At 36.3% G+C, this 20,267-nt stretch overlaps 2 protein-coding genes and 1 long non-coding RNA gene across 10 annotated transcripts; 1 reads left to right on the top strand and 2 right to left on the bottom strand.

The window, feature by feature from the left end:
* Positions 1 to 7: 7 nt before the first annotated feature.
* Positions 8 to 16,369, bottom strand: LOC117615269 (DNA mismatch repair protein MLH1). 6 transcript variants are annotated; one of them, XM_034344324.1, is made up of 15 exons: positions 16,302 to 16,369; positions 11,350 to 11,668; positions 11,037 to 11,209; positions 10,811 to 10,883; positions 10,431 to 10,565; positions 10,102 to 10,312; positions 8,521 to 8,669; positions 7,803 to 7,901; positions 5,905 to 5,974; positions 5,626 to 5,764; positions 4,805 to 4,899; positions 4,602 to 4,710; positions 3,446 to 3,611; positions 1,854 to 2,015; positions 13 to 349 (listed from the first exon to the last, which is right to left on the bottom strand). In XM_034344324.1, exons 2-15 carry the CDS (start codon positions 11,587 to 11,589, stop codon positions 131 to 133), a joined length of 2,040 nt encoding a protein of 679 aa, XP_034200215.1. In that variant the 5' UTR covers positions 11,590 to 11,668; positions 16,302 to 16,369; the 3' UTR covers positions 13 to 130. The 6 variants fall into 6 exon arrangements, with proteins under 6 accessions (XP_034200218.1, XP_034200215.1, XP_034200214.1 ...); XM_034344323.1 differs by lacking the exon at positions 16,302 to 16,369 and having other exon boundaries at positions 11,350 to 11,714; XM_034344326.1 differs by lacking the exon at positions 16,302 to 16,369 and having other exon boundaries at positions 4,805 to 4,887; positions 11,350 to 11,714.
* Positions 11,843 to 13,482, top strand: LOC117615270. 3 transcript variants are annotated; one of them, XR_004583982.1, is made up of 3 exons: positions 11,843 to 11,972; positions 12,878 to 12,902; positions 13,072 to 13,482. It is a non-coding gene; the product is annotated as an uncharacterized LOC117615270 (long non-coding RNA). The 3 variants fall into 3 exon arrangements; XR_004583981.1 differs by having other exon boundaries at positions 12,878 to 12,912; XR_004583983.1 differs by lacking the exon at positions 12,878 to 12,902.
* LOC117620172 (protein FAR1-RELATED SEQUENCE 5-like) lies at positions 13,707 to 16,095 on the bottom strand. The gene is made up of 4 exons (XM_034350307.1): positions 15,971 to 16,095; positions 14,322 to 15,569; positions 14,141 to 14,239; positions 13,707 to 13,880 (listed from the first exon to the last, which is right to left on the bottom strand). The coding sequence occupies exons 2-4, from the start codon at positions 15,396 to 15,398 to the stop codon at positions 13,707 to 13,709; spliced, it is 1,350 nt and encodes a 449-aa protein (XP_034206198.1). The 5' UTR covers positions 15,399 to 15,569; positions 15,971 to 16,095.
* Positions 16,370 to 20,267: the final 3,898 nt, after the last annotated feature.

Below are 20,267 nucleotides of genomic sequence, written 5' to 3'. Positions count from 1 at the left end.
AATATCTCTAGCTGTGCTTAAATAATTCTAAATACATCTGATGGAAGGTTAAAACATTTTTTTTCATCATGCACAAACTAACTTCTAAAAATTAAAAATCACTTTATAAAACTGAAAGGAAATCAATATATTACGACTCTTTAAACAGAGATGTGGAGATCCAGCTGCAAACAGACATACCAGTACTGCAAGAAAGTCTTTCTTCAGGATTCCTGAAAGGTTTTCTCTTTTGGTAAAATTGCAAGCCATCACCAGATGGGTTGGGCAACATAGGAGGATGCATGGCATAGAAGTTTCCAAGTGCAGCTGAAATTACTTGAAGGCATTTTTTTTCCTCCTCCCAGTCAACCTAAAAAATAAACGGAAAATTAAAGTAAGCGCCAAAAAATTTACATTTCTCAGCAAAGATAGAGAATATCAAAAGTAATAGGACAGCTATATGGTCTCCTCATCAGTGTGTCACATTGAAAATACTTTTGCATTTTAACTTAACAAAGAAAAATGGATGCTCAAGAGTAACCTCACAATTGACATGTCCCTCCAAGATAAGAACATCAATATAAACACTCAATTCTGAAGCATGTTAGTCACATAAAATGCAGGAAACTTTTGTTACACATGAACTCTTAATAAAGCTCCTTGATTAATAAATGCATCATTGTGATCCTATTATTATGTCCAAAAAAAAAATTTCTAATAAGCCACATAAAAGAATGATTAACATTCTGAAAAATTCAATACCAACCAATCAGGTTATGGTCGGAACTCCTGGATCAAATCATTCAAATATCAATTGGTTTTATTTAATTTCTAATCATGACATGACCGAAAAAATTCAACTTAAATTAATAATAAAAAAAGAGAAGAGATATGGTCATTTTCATGGAAGCTGTGTGTCTTGTACAAGTTGAAGAGGTAAAGATTGTAGAGAACAAAAATCTCAAAATCAGAAGGCTTTTTTTTTTTTTTTTTTTTTTTTTTTTTTTTTTTGGTGGCAAAAATTATTAGGCTCTTTACCCTCTTCTCAGTATGTCTGGGTCTCCAAATTTATTGGCACAAATCAACACAATTCATCGGCTTGTCTAATCCAGTTTTACTCTTACTACTTTGTTTACATCATAATCAACCGAGCATATCCAACCTCAAAACGACTAACACCAAGGCAGACAAGCCTTCTCCCTTGCCGAAGGAAGACACTCTTCCGAGGTGCCAGACACCTACCAAAGCTCCCAAACTGCTGAACCAAATCTCCAGGACACGTGTCGCCACCATAGCGACTTGCACAAAGTCCCACATCGAAACTTTATGCAAACCTCCCACTTTTACTTCCCTATAAATAGGGAACAATATCCAAGTAAAAAGGGTAACTTCTCTCTCACTTTTACTGTTACTCTGCCAATTTACCACTCTTAGCTGACTTAAGCATCGGAGAGCCTTCAGCCGGCACCATACTGGTGTCCGAAGCAGCTCTTCCCTTGCCGAAGGTCCTCACCTTCTCCCCTGCTGAAGACAACCCACTTCTCTCTAAGTTGACCTCCCAAAAAGAGCATCAACATACTCCATGTCACCAAATATTAATCAACCCACGAGTTTGATTCAATCTGTAACATATTAAGAGGCAGTTGAGAGCAATTATATAAACCCCCGAATTAAGTATTTAGCGTCCCATACGGAAAATATTGATCCTCTCCACCTACCGCCAATCTATTTTGAATTTAATAGGGATGTTNTTTCATCAGAAGTGTGTATTGTTGTTGTCTTCCAAAGTATAAGGCGTCAGAATCACCACACAAACTAATATGGTTATAAATATGGGAAAATCTTGATAACTAAGAAAATAAAAAATAACTTACGTCGTTGCCCAAACAAAGCACAAATTCAGGGACACGATCCATGTCAGGTGTGTATTGATCAAGTATAACTGGAAGCCTAGACAAATTTCCATCTTTATCTATATGAATGCAAAAGTACTCCTCTATCATATCAGCCTTTTGCTTGAGTAGTTCCATGTTCATCTGCAGAAGCATCACTATAATATAGTAAAAACAAAACTCAGCTATTTAAGACGAGAATTGACCCTAAACTACTGCAAATTGGAGAAAACTTCAAATGTTGAACCCAGCTGATGGGATTAATACAGCCATAGATTAATAATGAGAATCAAAGAATCAATAGATCTAGCGGTAAACAAGAGGAGATCTGCTCATTAATATTTTGAACTTCAGTCTGTTACTATCTCAATTCTAAGGAAAAGAATTTTCTTTAAGAGTGTAGAGAAGGCGCAAGTCCACCAGGAACAAACACCTTAAAAAATATTAGAGGGCAATTCTCCAGTCTGTGATCTCTTCCTTCACAATGAAGCAGTCAGCATGCAGGTGGTTAGTAAAGGGAACATTTTCCTTCAATAAATAAAAATACAACTACTATCACAATTAATTACATACAAGTTACAATTACTTTATCCAAGGTCAAAAGTTATTACTAAGTGGGTCCCATTATATTAAATTCTCATCACTTGTACAACAGTTTTAATTGTAATGATGATAAGTTCTTTCTAATCTTGTTCTGCGATTACGCTTGATTTCAAATAAGCCTTTGCAGACCAGCAGTGGACTAGTTCACTGCTTGGGTTTCATTTTCATGTGATTTATGTAGAGACACTTTCAAAAGTACTACTATTATATATGAAAAATATTCCCATCAACACTAATATTTAACATTTTCACGCCTAGTTGATGGTTGAGGGGTAGTTACCCTACCACTACTAAGCTATGATCGTAAGTGATGCTCGCTCTATAACAGTTTTTGTGCAAGTTGAGGAATTGGTGCAGTGAGGACTTGGCAGTGGCGAAGGAAAAGACTAAAGATTGATTCTTTGTTTTGTTGCTCCGTAGGGTCTCTTATGTTAATATCCTGAGCTAGTGGATCTGGAATCAGAAAATTAAACCCCTATTATGGCTTCCTCCCTATTATATTGAGGCACTGCTCAGTCCAGGAGGCTTGGACATTTGCCCAATCATTTTCAGACCCACGAGTTTGGGATATGATATTATGCTTGAAGAAGGGCCTAAGATTGGAAAGTTCTCATCATTGAACTGCATCCAAGGCTGAACTGCAGCCAGGGGTAAGATGTCTGCATTCTCTTAAAACGTGTACGTCGATACTTGAGTCCCTGCTCTAATGGTGGTGGGGTTATCTTGTTTTTCTCTGTTTTATTTTTAATTAATTTATTAATTTATAGGCTTATTACTATTTTGGCCATGAAAATCACATGCAACTGTACTGCAAGTCAAATCTGTTAGCAAGTAATGGATTATTAAAGAAGGGTTTAATAAGAAACTTCCCTATGATTAGGAGGGAGGGGTTCTGAATTTCCTCAAAAGAGACATAAATATGATTTTTTTTAAAATTAAGGGAATCAAATTCAAGAAAGCAAGTAAATTACCTCTGCAATCTTCTCGTTCAGCTCAACATTCTCACTGCATTCTGGATCTAAATTGCCCTCTTTTAGTGCCAACACGATCAACTCCTTCACTGGGGCTGGCTCACTTATTTGTATAGCATTAAAATGGGCAAACCGACGCAGAACTTGCTGGTACATGAGCTCTTTGCTGAAATTTCATTGAGAAATAGATATAAGTGAACTGATCATGAAAAACCATAGGACCAAAAATTCATTGAAAGAGGGATGCAAAGTACAAAGTCCACATAAAACAAACACCTGTAACCGAAAAACAAAAGAAAGAAAGAAAAAGGCACTATTAGGCCACATCCAAAAAAAAGATGCATGCAGCCACACCTTTAACAGAACTGCAGACCATTCAAGATGAATGACACTGAAAGAAACATCTTTAAAGGGTTTAAACAACGACACCCACATGGAAACACCAAATCTAATTCTATATCAATCCCTTGTCTTCAAAGATTCTTCATAGAAGATCTATAAAAGCAGACAACAATTGAAGAGAAGACCCCTTATCATTTAGCATTTCAGCTTTATTATTATTGTTTTACCTCCAGCGGTTTTTTTGTTGGTCAAGTAAATACTTATAATATAAATAAATAGATGTGACTGGCCCCATTTTGACATGGCCATCTCCTATTTTTCCTCTATTTTGGGTCTTCAAAGTTAAAACCCTGTTCTGGGAGAATATGCATCTGCAGATGTGCTTCACGGTCACAACGAGATCGTTTGTACCTTAGGGGGAGAGGAGAATCAGGTTGGTTATTCTGTACTGTCACGAAATTGAAACAGACATCCATATTTTGCACACTGGGCACGTCAGCGACTAGTGCAGGAATGAAATTTGGTTTTTTTTACCAATGGAATACTATCTAGGGTAAATTATTTTCGGTAAGCTATCCAATTGGTTGTGCACACCACTAATTAGAGCTCATTTTAAGTTTATCAACATCCCTTGACAAAATGACCATAATACCCCTGCACAAATAACAGAAATATGGCGATTTACTAAGTTTGGTAATGGATATAGACCACAGAGGATACTTACCAAAAGCAAAACAAAGGGCTTTACCTTGACTTATGAGGTAAACTACAAGAACCATTTGTGTATAATATATTTAAGCTACAGGATGATTACCTCAAGTTCACTACATTTGCAAGGTAAAGATGAGTATCATGCTGAAGCAACGCAAAGACATCATCTGCCATTCCAATATAGGTGCAGTGTCTCACAATGTCCAGAAGACCTACAAACGAAAACCATAAAGCATCAGCTACTTTTAGCTACCAAAAGAAAGTATCCACCATAGAACAGATCAATTAATTTGGTTGCAAACTGACCAGAATGACAATTGCGATCAATTTCATCTATAAGCTCCTGAAGGCTGGTCAGATCAGCAGTTTCCTTCGGATTTCTTCTTTGTCTAACAGAAGATCTATCATTTCAAATTTTACATACAAACACAAGTAAATCCACAGATTATAAATCAGTTAATTAATGGATTGAATATCAAATTTCTTTGGGAACATAATGGGGAAAAAATTAAGAATATTTGGAGAGGATAGAACAAACCCAGATTATCTTACATTAATAAGAAAGCACATTCAGATACCCAAAAAAAAAACAGACATTAAAAATAATATTATCCCCTTCCAATCGCTCTCATAACATTTTCACCCAGTAAAACGAGAATGACAACAAAGAGCAACAGACCCCCCTCCCCCGTGTCCCAAAAATTGAAGTAAAATTAGAACTAACTTCACACATTTGCCACCCTATTTCTCAGAATCAGTCTCTGGTAGCTAAGTTTCTATGGCAATGTCAACATATCACGCTACCCCTCAGCTGAAACAAAGACAAGAGTTCCTCCCATCTTCTGCTCTACAAGCAAAATCATCCACCCCTCTGAAGGCTCAAGAGGGAAGAACTGACCCATTCTCAAAATTGGAAAGTTACAAAAAACAATAGGACAAAAAGGAGGTAAAAGAAAAGGGTGGACAGAATGAAGTATGCTAATAAGATAATCTAATTCTCGCAATGCTCAATAGTAACTGTCTTAGCACACATAACACAAGTGGAACAACATCGCAAGGTGCGGCTTAACAACTGAGCCAGTACAAGATATTAAACTGACTGTTCAAGGACTATGTAAGAATCCTACCTAATAGCAGTCAAGCTAGTATTCCTTTCAAGATGGCCACAAGATTCTGGTTGCAAGTAAACATGCAACCTTCCAGCAGGATCCGATGAATCTGTTCTAACCATTTTATGCACTGGTACCTTTTGTAATTTTGACCCTGCTAAAAATACAACACTAATAAACATTTCAGAATTCAGAACTATACCATATATGCTGTTAATTGAATATGCCAAGATTATGAAACCAACAAAAGATATGAACTTTGAACACAATCTACTAAAGTAAGGAATTTGGACTTACCAGATGGTGAGGGGTTCCGATTTGAATCATTGCTTGAAACCATTTGGCAGGATGGAGTTGGTTTGACTGCCTGTAATGTCAATGAGACAAAAGATGCCAAGAAAATGAACAATTTATAGAGCAGTACTCATTTGAAGATAGGGCTCCAGAAATGGTGCCAAACTGAAAGCACCACATGCCTGGTTAGAGTGGGAAAACAGATATAAAAGAATAAATGCAGATTCCCTCTATATGTAGAAAACAAGAATTTCCATGAAGCAACCGGGCTGGTTTCTAGTATACATTGTTTAGTAAGGAAAAACATACAAAAGTAAGCCATACAAAGCTTCCAAGTATTTATCGAGGCATCCATTGGCTTCACAAACCAACATGCATTTCATATGAGGGAAAAAAAAATTATTCACCACAGCAAGCATCTTTAACTGAAACCATCACAAGATTAAGTCATTTTCCAATATTGTCCCGTATTTTTAATTTTGGCAATTTCAGCTGTCTATTTCACTGACTTTTCTAATCTTATCTAAGTCTTAAGTCTAACTGCCGCTTGATCGGCATGTACAGTGGAGGTCAACCAGCAAGGCAAAAAATGGTGACCCAGACTTATGGTTAACTGCATCATAGAAAAATTGTATATGTACATATGTACAGTCCCCTCTCTGCTGGACGCCCATCCTTTAAAGGTCTGTTAAAGTGAAGGTGGTGTCGATAAGGTGTCTATAACAAGTCAATAGCAAAACGTATCAACGTGTTATCAATACATTAACAACATTATCGATACAAACTCCATCCTCTGCGCTGAGGAATTCTGTACATATGCATTTACATACAAATGTATATAAATACAAGGCTAAAAGTCATTTTTGGTCCCTGTTGTTTCAATTTGATCTATTTTGTCCTTGTAGTTAGAATTTCAAGCAATTCAAGGACAATCCCCAATTTTTGTCAAATTAAGAGCGGCATTTCGGTCCAATCTTGCATCACCTCCCCAACCACTCCACAGCCAACCCAGCAGCCCCTATGTAGCTTTTCTTATGCTTTCGAGTCTCAAAGTCCATTACCTCCAATCTTGAATAAACAATTGTCACTTTTTAGTCTTAAAGTCTGGCTTTGTTTTTGGAAATTTGGATTCATGAGGAGAGGTTTAGGGGAATGCATGGAATTAGGTTTGGAGTTTGATACGAGTGAGGAAAAAGGTGGTGGTGGAGGATGTTGGGTCGGAAGGGGGAGGGAAGGGATAAGGTTGTTGTCGGGGTGGTTGGGTCGTGGCTAGAGGGTGGGGAGTAGGTTGAGTTAGGAGGAGGGATGGGATCAGGTGGTTGGGGAGGGGCTGCAAGATTGGACCGAAATGCCCTCTTAATTTGACAGAAATTAGGGATTGTCCTTGAATTGCTTGGAATTCAAACTACATGGACAAAATTGATCAAATTGAAACCACATGGACCTAAGTGGTAAAAGTGATAAATTACAGGGACCAAAAGTGACTTTTTGCCTAAATACTATTATTAAGAGAAGGCTCTTTGTCAACCATGGTAATATATATAACTACATTTAATAAGAGAAGACTCATTGTCAACCACGATAAGGTAAGTATCAATTTTGTCATTATTATTTCATTAAACATTTTAAAAAATTAAACTAAAAATTAAGGTTGTTATGGTAATTAACATTATTCGATCTTTAACTAACTAACCTTCTCTCGCCTACTGTAACTTCCTATAAATTCATATAGAACATGCATGGAATGTTTATGATGCTTCTAGTGTGTGTATATATATATATATACACACACATATACTTAGAAAAGGAGGGGCAAAGACTACAAAATTTTTACCAACTTCTAAGAAACAGATATCTTTCTCCACATACTGGAAACCATCAGCAGCTTTTGCTAACAATACCTGTTCCTGAAATGTTTGTGTCTCATTGGAGCTTCTCAACCTTGATTCAACCACCGACTGTATCTTTTCAATGATAATTTCCTGATTCAGAAGGCTTACCTGCATATCAAAAGAGTTTCTTTTTCAATAAGAATGCAGATATATTTGGTATTATAGAGGTTAGTAAGAACTTTCTACACCAGCTGTTCAAATAATAGATGATATATAAATAAATAAGAAGCAGGAAAATCTCAGGGTGTTCCGCTATCTCCTAGTATTTTTCATACAGGACTATAAGGTGTTTGTTAAAAAGGAATAGCCAGTAAAGCCCTTGTGGATAGGCAGAAGCTGGTTAATGAGATGTCCGTATGCAACACATGATCCAAGCACTGACAGACAGAAAAGTTACTTGTTTACAGAATATTAGACAGAAACCAAGTTTGGACTTTACAGAACAGGATACTTGAAATGGTCTTACAATGACATCTCCAAGTCTTGTTGCCACTTCAATTATGGAAAATCCAATAGATATATATTTTATGGAAATTAAGTGAAGCAATGGTTCGGATGTAAAATTCAATTTTACATCTCAAATGCCTTACATAGATATGAAGTTTTTGATGTGATGCCCTTACCAACAATTGAGCCTATTTTGCTTGGTATAAAATATATATATATATATATATATATATATCAGAAACCAGGATTTAAAAATCACAAACCTAAAACTAATGCATACCTCTCTCTTTGTTGGGTGAACGTTGACATCAACATGTTCAGGTGGTAATATAATTGCCATGTATATGAAGGGTTTTGATGCTTTTGGCAATGTTGCAGCATAAACAATTTCTAGAGCTCTCTTCAATGCAGTACAATCCACCAATCTGTCTGTACTTTTGAAATAAAATAGAATATAAATATAAGTCAAAAAACAAAACAAAAACGAACAAGAAAACATAATTATTGGTGGACTTAAAAGGTAAAAATCGCATAATAGACCTTCTGGCTTATAAATAAAGTAATAAAGAAAGTAAATTAGGTAGTCCCTAGTTAATTTTCACATACAAATGACAAAACCTACCACATATATGTATTATACATTTTGCATATATGTAAATATATACAAGAATATTTGAGCAGTCCAATTTTTAGGTCCTATCCAAGGATCATCCTCACAAACAATCATCCAAATCATAAACCATGTAGCCATCTAACTGTGATTGAATAATTAGACTAACATGTTGTCTAACAAACACTGAAATCCTCATCAAGATAATAAGATCGCTAAACAGCTTCTGATTTTGGCTGATTTAATTTCAGGGATGTTTGTTAAAAGCGCACTACATCTGTCTCCAAGCTCTAATTTTCTCTTTTCAGAGAAGAGACTAGTCAAGCTCCAGCACAGAATATCCCAACGGCTGAAGCTTAAACAAGTCTTGCTTTGTCCCTTTTCCTGGTTTGTTGATTAAGCTGTTTACTTGTATTTAACTACTACGCATTACAAGACTAGGAAAGCTCGAGAGTAGAATATCAAATTGACTGAACATACATGGTCTTTAACTTCCAGAATCAGATATTGCTTCTTTTACAAAATCTAATAGGTTCATCTAGTTTTTATGGACTTAAGTGCATATCGCAAACATACACCTTAGAAGGCATGTTAACCTTCCAAATCCAAGAAGATGGTTATAAAAAAACAAAGAGATGGAGTATCTCATAACCCTGATATGACATCTATGAGAAAATTCCCTATGTCAATCTAACCACCATCTCATCCTATCAGGTCAAGAAGGGTGAAAGGTCATATTTTCAAGTAAAAAAGCAAAGACCTGAAAATCTTTTTTAGCAATGGAAGCATTAACACATAACCATCTTTGTCTTATGACCTGAGACACTGCCACCCAACCGACTAAACTCCTTCTTCCACAGCTAAAAGAAAAATGGAAATTACAAAAACTAATAATAATAAATAATCCCTCAAGGACATTCAATAAACTCTTTGCCACTTGGGCTCAAATTTAGAAAGAGAAATATAATAGGTTATCATCTAGAGAGAAGTCCCAGAAAACAATTTGCTGAATAAGGAAATAGTAGGGATGAATGTTGGTTTGAGTCTTAGAGCTCAGCTCACTTTCAGTTTGCAACATTAGCATTGGAAACCATGTGTTTGAATTTGGTTTAATGAGCTGGTTTACCCAATCTGACCCAACTTAATACAATGTAATTCTACAAAAACCTTTCTGGTTTTAGTTTGTAAATTTGATAATTTTGACATTGGAAGTTTCTTGTCTTGATATGGCACTGCACGAATAGTTCATACCATTTATAAAAAGCACCATGGTTATCTTCTTCGCTACATAATTGGAATTGGAGATAAACCCCTCCATCTGGAAAACTGAGCTAGAAGGATCTTTATCCAAAGCTTCTACCTTCATCAGACAGCGAGCAACTGACACCCCATAAACTGAACGAATTGCATCAATCCTTGATATTGTGGCAACAGAATTAACATCTGCTCTAGCAGCTCCATGCTGATAATAATAGCAGCTCAAAAAGCTTTAATCGTGATTTTGGAGTAAGTTCTAGCCATGCAAACGATAAGTGAAGTAAGAAAGAAAACTTTCATTAGTTGGTGAAATGGAAACCTACTTTTCTGCAGGAGAAGCTAACATTCATATGATGAATGGCAAACCGGCTTAACACATCTACAATCTTTGAATAATCATCAGCAGAATTTTGCAGTGTCTTCCTCCGAGCAGTCATGTTATAGAATAAATTTTCAACCTGACAACACACGACCGCTTAATTCACAAGTAAAGCTAATTTCATCCCATTGCACCAAAATATAAAAAGTAATTTTATCCCATTAAACCACATGGGCCAAACATTTAATGACCAGCAAAATGACCACTTGTTTTTCTTTCGTTTAAGGCAATCGGTGTATGAGTTTCACAGTCGGAACTTATAAACTGCTCTGATTTCGAAAAATGAGAGACTACAGAAAACCCAACCCCAAATGTTTTCCATACCATTATCTGAGTTCCTTTTACAGTAGCGCACGCCTTTGGTTCGTGCTCCATGACTCCATCTTTATAAGATACCCTGAACCCACGAAATTATAACTTTAAAAATTCAATCATTATATGGAAAACTCAAAAGGCTATGCCATTTCCATTTCTACCTGTGAACATATATTTTGTCCGCAACCTAACAAATTACTAGCCAGTCATTTCATCAAACAGGTAATGCACATACCTATAACCATGCAACTGGCCCTTGGTAATCGTTGTCACAGTAACATGAGCTACATAAGTCATGCTCGCAAGTGCTTCTCCTCTAAACCCCATCGACTTTATCGATTGCAAATCCTCAAACGTCGACAATTTCGACGTCGTGTGCCGCTCACAGAGTATGGGCAAGTCCTCATACTGGAGTAAAAGAAAATCGTTAATTCGTAATGAAGCAGGAGAAACTCTGAAATATTTATGAAAAAAAAAATGAAAAGAAAAAGATTCCCGAGAACCAAGCAGAAAATGTGAGAAAGAGAAGAAGCAGTGAGAAGACTAACGCGGATGCCGTGGCCGTCATCGGAGACTTGGATGAGCTTGAGGCCGCCGTCCTTGACGACGACGTTTATGGAGGAGGAGCAGGCGTCGAGACTGTTCTCAACGAGCTCTTTGACGGCGGAGACAGGGCGTTGGATAACCTCGCCGGCGGCGATTCGGTTCACAACAGAATCGTCTAGGCGGTGAATTTTGGGCGGCTCCATCGGGGCTTGCTCTTCTTCTGCTTCAATTTCCATTTCCATTTTCTGTCGCTGGACTCTCTCTTATCAGTGTGCCCCCAGCAGCTTGATGAGCTGCCTGCAAAGTTCGGGAGTGCCAAATTTCCGAGTCTGATTTTCCTGTTACCAAAGTCCCTGTGCCCCCATGTTTCCACCCTAGTTTTGTGACATGTGGACTCTAACTTAACAGGAGTTTAACTGTGTTAACTCTGTTTAATTAAAATATATTATATTAAAATACACGTTTGACAAAAACACTTTGCACTCCGTTTCATCTTCTACGCTATCAACACCTACATCTTCTCTGCACCGCAAAACTCAGCCACTTCATCTTCTCTGCTCTACGAAACTCAGCCCCTTCATATGGTTTGTTTTTCTAGTTCACTCGGTGGCTGCTGGTTCATCAGGTAAGCACCCTCTGCTCTTCATTGTTTTTTCTTGTGCTTTTTGATTGCTGGGTTTTGAGCATCGTATGAAAAACTCAGCCGCTTCATCTTGGTTATATAATTATCAAATGAATTGCGTAATGGGTATATAATTACGAAAACTCAGCCCCTGCATATATTTCGCTCGTTGGCCACTGGTTTGTGAGGTGAGCCAGGCTCTACTTCATAATTTTTCCCCCCTTTTTGGTTGCTGGTGTTGGAGCCAACGTACAAGAAGCTTTTAAAAGATTAATTTTGTGATAATTATATACCAATTATGCAATTCATTTGGTTTCAAAAAAAAATTCAAGAAAAAGAGAAGGAAGAAGGTTGATTTGGCTGAAGCATACCTCCAGCATTTTGGTTCATCATAAGTTAATTCCCATCTTGCCTTTTAAATTGATCCTATTTTCAAGCTATGTCTCTGGACACTTGGCTACAAAGGCAATTCTGGGAATTTTTGGGTGTACAAAGACGTTTTTGGGGTGTGTATCAAAAGCTAATCACCCTTATATACATAGGGATGAATGCTTTATTGTTTGTCCACAGATACACTATTTAATGAATGCTTTATTGGGTACTAATAATTTGGAATATGTTAAATGGTGAAATGGTTAAGAGTGGTGGTTAGATGGGGATGCTGTCCTAAATGTTGAACAACTGCTTATGAATGGAGCCTTGTGTGTTGGTCAAACTGTGTAAATGCTATTATTATGTTATATATCGAGAGTGCTTGCCTATGTAGCTCATGTCTATGAGTCTAGCTATTTTCATTGTCATAATACATTTCATATTTAAGCATTTTGTTTCTTGAAACATTGTTACTAGTTGTGGGTTTTGTTATCTAGCCTAATGTGAGATTTGTAATTTCCAGATACAATGTGCAGGTTTGCTTAAAACAGATACCAAAATGTAAGTGTAGGTGGGTGCGGGTAGTGAGGGATCTTTGGTGGTTGACATCTGACTTCTATTTGAAGTGGTTTATTCTTTGAGTAATGATGCTTGCAGCTTCTGTAAGAGTATAGTGGCATGCATCTAATATCAGTATCTATAACTTCTATTTTCACTTTTACATTTGCAGGTAGAATTGTGATTGGATTATATGGTTAGGTTGTACCAAAAACTGTTGGTACGTGTTCATTTCATGTTGGTTTGTTTGTGACAAATGAAATGGCAAGAGAGCTGGGAAATATTCTTCTTCTACAGGCCAAAAGTTAACAAAGAGGAAGCTCACAGCCCAGATGATGTTCTAGTGAAAAAGGTGCAAAGAAGAAGGGATCAAATTCTAGTGAAAAAGGTTCTAGCGGTAGTCAAAGTAGTGAAGGTGGGCATGGTAGGCAGGAAGTGAACATTGAGAACCAACCATTGCTGAGGTTCATAGTGATGGGAAGGAAATCCTATACTATGAAAAATTATGTATTATTTTTCCCCAAAAATCTTTTTTATATGACCCAAAATTCTATGAAGTTTGTATGAGGTTCTGCATTATTAACATCATTGTGCATTCTTCATCATGTTCTGACATGGAGAGAGCTTACTGGAAAGTATGCATCATGATAAATGACTTCGTGGCTTGAAATGCAAGTAATATTTACATTGAATGTAATACTTCAACACCTTAAGAAGGCAGAGATGCCAAATATCAGAATAAGTTCAAATGCCAAGACAGGACAAACATAACAAACTTGTTCTAAATCAAAACAGAGTTGTAACAAATTATGGAACCCTTGTCAACAATTGAGAGCTAAACAACCCAAATTCAACATTATGACGCTTGGTGACTCTTGTCAATTGAAAAGGTGGATCTACTTCAACACTAGAACTTTTGGCCCCGGGACCTGTGAATTGAGAGCTAAACAACCCAAATTCTCCTTCCAATGGTGATTGTGCCTACACTCATACAATATATATATGTCAAAACAGTGAAATATACTCAATCAAGTACAAAATTACAATTAAGAAAAGTTTTAACTAAATGCAATGAAGTACCTACAATAAGTTGACCATGCTAACTGGAAATTCCATGTTTAAATTATTGACGGCAACAAGTTCCTACAATTTTTTGGGTTCAACCAATACTGGGAAAATACAATGAAGCTACAGGGTAATAAACAAATAAAGATGAAATTAATAATGAATTTATACAATACCTGTGAAATTTCTGATGGAGGTGCTGGAACAGCTTTCGTAGTAGGAACACATATTGAATCAACACATATTGAATCAACTCTGCTGGGTAGTAGTAATATCTGCACAAAAAGTTTGTCGCCCATAAATTAACGCCCATTTCTCCCTTATTTTAAACAAGCAACTCAACCAATCATTGCCCACGAGAGTATATTTTTCAAGCATACTATTGCAAGCATTTAGAAAAGCATCTTCATCCTCATAATCATACATGCAACTACTAAAATCTTTGCTGAAATCTTTGAACTTCTCAAAAACACCGCTAAGGTGTTTGGCTGCATTCTGATATATGTGCCAAATACATAAACGATGAGATGTTTCTGGCCATTTTAAAGCTAATGCTGCAGACATTGCTGCATCTTGGTCTGTAAGAATGCTCTTTGGCTTTTTTCCAGACATAGCCTTCACAAAAGTATCAAACAACCACGTAAAAGTTTGAATTGTCTCATCATATAATAGTGCAGCACCAAATATAATAGTTTGCTTATGGTGATTGACACCAACAAACATTGCAAAAGGTCTTCCTTCTTTATTTTTTCTATAGGTAGTATCAAAACATACTACATCACCAAAATAATCATAATCTACCATCATCCTCGCATCATCCCAAAAAATATTAGTGATCAAATCATCTTCATCCACTTGTATAGCATAAAAAAAATTAGGATCAGTCAATTGCATTTGTTGCAGATACTCTAACACACCACCTGTATCTCCTAACTTCATTTCTCTTGTTCGTTTTGAATGCAAGTAGTTCTTGTAATCATCAGGAATAAATCCAAGACTTTCCCGACCACCAGCTTGTCTACTTAAAAATTCAAGAGCTGCTTTGGGAGCAATTCCTGAACTATCAGCCATATCAACTTCAGCTATTTGTGCAAGAGTGATCTTCCTATGAGACCTAAACAAATGAGTCTTAGACGGACTTGTAGTCACATGGTTATGCTCAGAAACAAATTCTATGACACGATACTTATCATTCAAATGACAACCAATTTTCATCCTTGCTAAGCATCCACATCTTGTCTCAGCACGATGATATTTCACATTAGAAACACGCTTATCAATTTCACGCTTACCTTCAGCAAAGCAAACAAAAAGCCTGTCTCTCAATTGGCCACTTTTGAATTTGTGACAGCTACTTCTTCTAATACTAAAACCAATATTGTATGCATATGCATTATAAAATTTAAATGCTAAGTCTTCTGTCTCAAACTCCATCCCAATCACAGGAATTAGTTGTTTTCGAATGCTAGATCAAACCAAATCTATTTTTTCATTACCTTTCATAGCTTGGGATGACTTTTTGTTGCTTTCACCTTCTGAAATGTTCAAGCCAGTGCTTGTTTCACCTTCTCCATCTTCCATGCAATTATTTTCCATATTCATATCCTTCAAAAATTGAATCAAACAAAATTTATACATCTAAAATATCTTCCATAATAATAAAAAATTACAATTGATTCAATAAAAATTAAATAGAGCTAAGTACTATACAATCATATGTTCATATTAGTTATTGATGAAACTAGAAAATGGACGTAGATGAAAACCAAAATACAAACTATCTGAAAAATCATGAAAAGAAAAATCAATGTATTTTGTATTCGTTGTTACTGTAGATGGAAATGAAAAGTCATCACAAAATTGAAACCAAATGAATTTGATTCAAATGAATTGCATATTACGTATATGATTCTCGCAAGTTATATGTTTATAAGTTTTTCATACGATGCTAAAAAACAGCAATCAAAAAGCAGAAGAAAAAAACATGAAGAGCATAGCATGTTTACCTGATGAACTAGCAACCAACATGCAAACTAGAAAACCATATGCAGGGGCTGAGTTTCGTAGAGTAGAGAAGATGAAGTGGCTGAGTTTTGCAGTGCAGAGAAGATGTAGGGGTTGACGTGTAGCGTAGAAGATGAAACGGCGTGCAAAGTGTTTTTGTCAAACGTGTATTCTAATATAATATATTTTAATTCTTTTAATTAAAGAAAAAAAAATGCTAAAAGAGAGTTAACAAAGTTAAACTCCTGTTAAGTTATAGTACACATGTCACAAAACTAGGGAGGAAACATGGGGGCACAGGAACTTTGGTAACAGGAAAATCGGACTCCAAATTTCCCAGACGACACACCGCCAAAGCCTGAATTGAAAAATATTCTAATCCCACCTGAAAAATATACTTTTTACGAGTATAGCCGCAGCGGAACAAGTGGGATTTAGATTACTGAATATTCTTTCTTTAAGCGGCAATACTCGTAATAAAATAAAATGGTTTATTATCATAAAATGTCCTTAATCTTTACCGAAACTATCAGATTGCATCCTCAATGTTTTTTTATGTCACTTATGGTCCTCAAGGTTAGTATGTGCAATCACAAATGGTCCATGCCGTTAGGTTCTGTCAAAAACTCTGTTAGTTTGCTGACGTGGCATACATATATATCACAAAACATCCCTGAGGTTTACACACTTATCACAAATGGTCCCTATGAATTTTTTTTAATTTTTAATTTAAATTCATAAAATTTTGGTTTTCTTTTTAAAATCATTTATAGAAGGATTTTAATCTTGAGGACCATTTATGAACCCTAAACCTTTAGTTTTTTTCATTTTTAAATTTTATGAATTTTAAATTATTTTTTAAAAACTTCATTAGTTTGTTGATGTGGCATATATATGGAGCCAACATCTACAATAATATAGTGTCACATGTATTTAAAATTTAATATATTTTTTACAATAATTATAATTCATAAAATTTTAAAAAGAAAACAAAAATTTTATGAATTTTAAATTTAAAAAATTAAAAAATTTCATAAGGACCATTTGTGATAGATGTGTGAACCTCAAGGATGTTTTGTGATATACATATATATCACGTCAGCAAACTAACGGAGTTTTTGACGGAACCTAACGGCAGGGACCATTTGTGATCATGCATACTAACCTTGAGGACCACGAATGACAAAAAAAAAAAAACATTAAGGATGCAATCTGATAGTTTCGTAAACCTTAGGGACGTTTTGTGATAATAAGCCACAAAAAAAAAGGACATATATATAATAGTATAGCCGCTCGGCTATACTTTGTAATAAAGAGTACTGCTGACGGCCATGTTGGGTTTTTTTAAAAATAAATAGTACAGCCGCGCGGCTATACTCTTTAAGTATACATTGGGATCTTCTTTTTTTTTTTTAATAATTTTTTTCCATACATACGTATTTTTTCATGTTTAAAACACGTATTCTTTACAAAATTTTCAATAATACACACAAAATTCACTTATTATGAACATAATTTTTACATATCATTGAATAAAAATATTATATAGTGGCCAAACTTTTCAATTGTAACTTGCCAAAATTTTGCCGAATAAAAGACATACATGTTTATTCATATTTTTCCCATTCCACATTTTACTAATTATGAAAGAACTTGAGAGGCTAAGATTATTTCTTACTTGTTGTAAGAAAAATGCAAGATGTTGATTTTGCAATCTCTTTGCTAACTAGAACAACAATTTCAAACAAAGTTTTATGGGTATAGTAGTAAGAGAGGTGGTAGTATTCATGTAAAGTGTTGTTTTGAAAAGTGAAGCAATTATCAAGACCACTCCAACTCAGCATGCAATTCTCTATGATAAATAATGTGTGCAATAACATAATTTAGTAGCACTCAAGATAATGAGATAGATCAAAGGCAAACATTCCCACGAAAAATAAAGAAGAAGAAAAAATTGAACTCTCTGTAGGGGTCTTTTTATTCCAGCAGCCTGAAGAATGGGCTTGGGCTGCCGGAAAAGAGAAACAAGTGAAATTACCCCATGTGCCTGAGTTCAAGAATCAAGCCCCAAGAATGCTTCGAAATGGTAGTGAAGTCTTAGGAAGCATCCTGGTTATCTTCACCAACAAAAACCACAACTGCTTACATGTGGATTCTTAGCTTGGCATGAGAAGCTTGTGGCATGGGAGCAAAACCATCATGAGTTTAGCATAAACAGAGAAAGTTGTGGGTTCTTATGAGAGATAGGGGTTCTAAGGAAAGGGGGAATGGATTCTAAGAGGGTTTATTGAAGAGGGAGAGAGATGGGGGTATAATGGGTGTGTTGAATAGTTTACAGCAGCTTGACGAAAAATCTGTCAAGCTCTGGAATGTTTTAATAGAAGAGAAAAGGGGAGGAGATGGAGGAATAGGGCTCGAAATTGTTGGGTTTTGGAAGCAAGAAAGGAAGCTTGCTCTCTGGATGTGGATTGAGTGAATTTTCAGTTGCTTGACAAAGCTTGGTCGCACTCTGGATGATGATCTTTGCTGGGTAGAGGAAGCTCCATTTTATAGGCACTTAGAACCCTAATTCTATCAATCCTCCATTCCCACTTTTCCTTTGCTTCTTTCCATTCACTCCTTTTTGGTGAAATTTCTTTAACCAGAGCGGATGGGTCACAAGCTCTTTGGGGTTCCAAGGTTTTTTGTGAGGCTAGACCTTCCCATGGGGATGAGACGCCTCCTGCTTTTCTTCTTGGTTTCCCCATTAGAGCTTGTAGAGGAAAGGAGAATGGATAGAGCTTTTGCCTAATGGGTTTTTCTCCTACACGTACAAATTTCCTTTGGTTTTGTTGATGGCTTGCATTGGGTTTGTCTTTGGCCATGTGCTGGAGTCTCCTAGCTTTCTAAGCGTATAAACATCTCCTAGTTTTTTATCGTGGTTTCATTTCAAACCATGTGCTGGAGATTTTTTGGATTTTTCTAAGCCACTTGGGCTACTTGGGCCTTCCTAAGGTGACGGGTTAATTTTTCTAAAGTATTGGGCTAATTCTTCTCTCTTTTATGCTTACCCACATATTTGGGCTCAAGAAATGAGCTTGAGTTTTAGGGCTCCTAAGCAGCCCAAAACTTCCATTTCTCGGCTCATCAATGGGCCTCATGAAAGCTCGTAACCATCCATACCACAACCCACTCAAGCAAGCCCTAGGAATTTGCGTGGCTTGGGCCCACTTAAGCTTGTAGTGTAGCTATGTGTAATAATAATGATTTTTCGCTTGGCATTGCATGTCGCTTGGCGTGCTTGAATTTTGTCGCTTTGAAGAAGGATATGACGCATGACGGGATAATTAGCTTGGGCTCGTAAAGCCAATGCTTATTTCAACTTTTAGCATGATAGATTGCATATTTATTTGGCATGGCACATGGGTCATGACTCGTGCGAGCATAAATGACGAACTTTCGCGTGCTCCAAATCTGGTCTTTTTCTTAACAAAGCATTGCTTTGGGCCAAGAATTTATTTGGGCCCAACCCTGGATGTTTGGGCCTCAACACTCTCATATTGATTTACTGTGAAATTTCTCTTTTTTCAATATCTACTTTAGTTTGAAACTAGCAAATTAACGAGTATAAAGTATAAACTAATGGAAGTAGGCCACAAAATTTCAAAATTGCTAGGGCACCTTTCTTTGCAAACTCTCAAACTCTCAAACTTATGTTTTTCTTCCTAACCTCTCTCTGTTAACTGTCCTTCCGAGCAGAAGGGTCTTAGGTCAAAGTAAAAGTTTATCAGTCTAATGATTTTCGAAATCACATCAATTTCAAGTAAAGATACCATTGTATACAATGAGTCCAAAAACTCCAACAACTAGCGTTATTGCAAGAGGAACTGTCAAGGGCTAATCATGTTGAGCAAAAGCTCATATTTAAACAGGACATATAACTACCTAGAACAAGAATCAAATGCCAAACCATCGTCTTCTATGGCTGTGGGTTCTGCAACTGAGGTGGAGGCAATGGCGGCCTTGGAGGGATGCGAACTCGCAGTCGGAAGAGGATTGGCACATGTTTTCTCCCTTTTGCTTTATTGCATTGTATTTACTTTCTCGTTGTATGTTCCTATGTCCAATGAAAAGTGCAAGTTTCTTACAGAACAAAAATACAGTAGACCGATTTGGCTATTGGATTAAACATAAAGACAAAATTGGCTGAACTGATAAGAGACCAAATTGGTGAATTGATAAGAGACCAAATTGATGAATTGATAAAGAGACATTTAGGAATTTAACCCCAAAATAAAAACACAGCGAAGTCATCCAGAA

This window comes from Prunus dulcis, chromosome 1 (genome assembly GCF_902201215.1).
Source record: "Prunus dulcis chromosome 1, ALMONDv2, whole genome shotgun sequence".
Lineage (NCBI taxonomy): Eukaryota > Viridiplantae > Streptophyta > Magnoliopsida > Rosales > Rosaceae > Prunus > Prunus dulcis.
Note: the sequence above shows the minus strand (reverse complement) of the source record. Positions and strands in the feature narration are given on the sequence as shown.